The 2548-nt window shown below is 28.5% G+C and overlaps 1 protein-coding gene across 2 annotated transcripts in view; it reads left to right on the forward strand.

The window, feature by feature from the left end:
* The window catches only part of LOC107643716 (developmental protein SEPALLATA 1-like), a 28957-nt gene extending 26419 nt beyond the window's left edge, over positions 1 to 2538 (forward strand). Inside the window, exons 7-9 of one of the 2 annotated variants that reach the window (XM_016347434.2) lie at positions 274 to 345; positions 1074 to 1204; positions 2144 to 2538. In XM_016347434.2, the coding sequence (XP_016202920.1) occupies positions 274 to 345; positions 1074 to 1204; positions 2144 to 2237 (297 nt within the window). In that variant the 3' untranslated portion in view covers positions 2238 to 2538. The remainder of the gene's footprint in view (positions 1 to 273; positions 346 to 1073; positions 1205 to 2143) is intronic. The other variant, XM_016347435.2, reaches the window with a different exon arrangement.

The following is a 2548-nucleotide window of genomic DNA, read 5'->3' on the forward strand; positions in this document are numbered from 1 at the left end:
ATATGAGTAATTAGTTTTAAAAGAATAATGTTATGTTAGATATATACTGTCTGATTTTGTGTACAAATAGTATATTTGATTTTGGTAAGTTTCGACAAAGATGGCATATTAGGTAAAAAACATCAAATTTATATAGTAGTATAGTAAAAGAAAATTTTAGATACCAAATATGTATTTCTATATAGATTTTTGGTGTGCACATAATGCATTAATTTATTAATATAAAACATGTACTTGTAGAGGCTGGCTAACTCTGTTTTTAATGGATCATAGGAAGAGATGCTGTTGGAAACAAATAATGTCCTCCGGAGCAAGGTATCAAGACAAAACACTACTGTTGTTCATGTATGTTATATGGATCATGTTTTTCTTAAAATGAAGAAGAGGTTGAATAAGTGAAAACGTAAGAATTTAGTAATCTTTGAATGAAAGTAGTGGAGTTCATGTAGAATAGAGATTATAAATTCAATGACGACTCATTTTTTAAGAATAGTTTATTGATCCTTATTTTATAACAACTAAACTCTTATCTTTCACTCTTTGATCTTAGCTTATTTGACACACTCGCTCTCAAACAAAAATGTTATGTCTGCAGTTGATTATAGAGCAAACAAAGTTACAAATAGTCAATAAAAGTAATCTACACTGTTGCTAATTATGGGATTGCTGTTTCTGAAGATATTCATATTCATTCTCATATATATATATCGTTTAAACAACAAAAAGTTGTTGTAAGGCCACAGTTAGTTACAACCTTAGTCCTTTTTGCTTATGAAATATTATTATCTTTAATTAGGGCAAGAATACAATATAACAATTGCATTATTTAAGGTGCGACCACAATAATCTGAGAGAACCTTTTCTGCTTGGTGAGAGGAGGAGAAAAGAAATAACACAAAAACCATTTTCTTGTTATTTTGCTTCAAAAGTTGGAAAACTGAAACTTAGCTGATACAACATAAAGATGATCTTAATTTTGGGATTTCAATGTATTCTGATTTCATGATTTTCTGCTACCCCATTTGATTGATTACTTGACTTATCTGAAAACCTTTCATGTTTAATGGATGCAGTTGGAGGAAATTAATATGGCGATTCAACCAACATGGGAAGCTAGGGAGCAAAATGCTCCCTACAGCCGACACCCTCAGCAATCAGAGGGATACTATGAGACAACACAATGCAATAGCACATTACAAATTGGGTAATGTTCTTTTTATCTCTAAGGGTGTGTTTTGATTTGTGATGTAAATAGGATGGAAATTTTTCGAGCATTTTGAATTTATCCATTGAAATCTTAACATTTCAATCAAATATACATTATAAATGTGATAGGAAATTTGAGGCACTAAGATAATATAGATAGAGATAGATAAAAATAATTGTATTTGTATTTTGTTTGGAATGAGAAATTGGAATAGACACGCGTCTTTGAAAAACCACTTTTGTTAACATTAAAACCAAACATAAGAGATATTTGAATTTTTTTTTACAGAGACAAAGACTAAGATTTTGAAAATTGAAACTCTTATTGAATTGAAGTCAGAAATTTAAAAGTTTAGAGATTTAATTAATATTTAATTGATTTATCTGTCTTTAATGAGTTTGATTTTTTTTTCTTTTACCATCAATTTTTTTACTTGAGCTCGAAGAACTAGTTCTTGATTTAACCTAACTGAATTTATCGGTTCAATTTAGTTTTTAAAACAATAATTAAGGTAAATATTTTCTATCTTCACTTTTAAAAGATATAAAAGATATTAAAATTTTTTATTTTTGGCACAAAAATTGTATTTCTATCTTTGTGTATCATTTTAATCGAATGAATTTCTGTATCAATTATCTTTTGTATTTTTGTCTGTATCTATTATCTCTAATAATTTTGTGTTAGATATTTCTACGTTTTCTATTTTTATACCATTCAAACATTATATAAGTGCATAGAAATTATGGTAAACGAATTTCTGCAGCTATTGTCTTTAGGTATTTCTATGTTAGATATTTCTATTATCTTTATCTCTCTATTATTCAAATAAATACTATGTAAGTGCATAGAAAATAGGGTAAATTTTATTTTAAGAGAACAAATATTTTGCTTTGCAAAGTAGCTGATAACTTGTCAACTTCTTCTTCCTCTCTATAGATACGGTTCTTCGGTGACAAATGATGCAGTAGGTGGTGCAGGAACATCAACCCAAAATGCTAGTGAATTCTTGCATGGATGGATGGAAGTATAATAGATCAAATGACCTAATTTGATTCATGATACTAAGGAGCAAAAAGTGACATTGTTAGACATTTTATGGCCTAGAACAATAGGCTTTAATAACAGGTCTTCTCATGAAACATAAAACTTACAATTACATTTTATATGTTTATATTCCAATAAGGGATGTATGTTTCCTTGTGGAATTTGATAAAACCTTCCCAAATTTCACCCATCATACATAATAATCATGTGGATTATTTAATCCTCATGATGGGTTTGTTGATGGTTAAATATATGTTTGTATGTTTAAGTTGTAAAGTAGACAAGTGCTAGTGGTTG

This window comes from Arachis ipaensis, chromosome B05, assembly GCF_000816755.2.
Source record: "Arachis ipaensis cultivar K30076 chromosome B05, Araip1.1, whole genome shotgun sequence".
Classification (NCBI taxonomy): domain Eukaryota; kingdom Viridiplantae; phylum Streptophyta; class Magnoliopsida; order Fabales; family Fabaceae; genus Arachis; species Arachis ipaensis.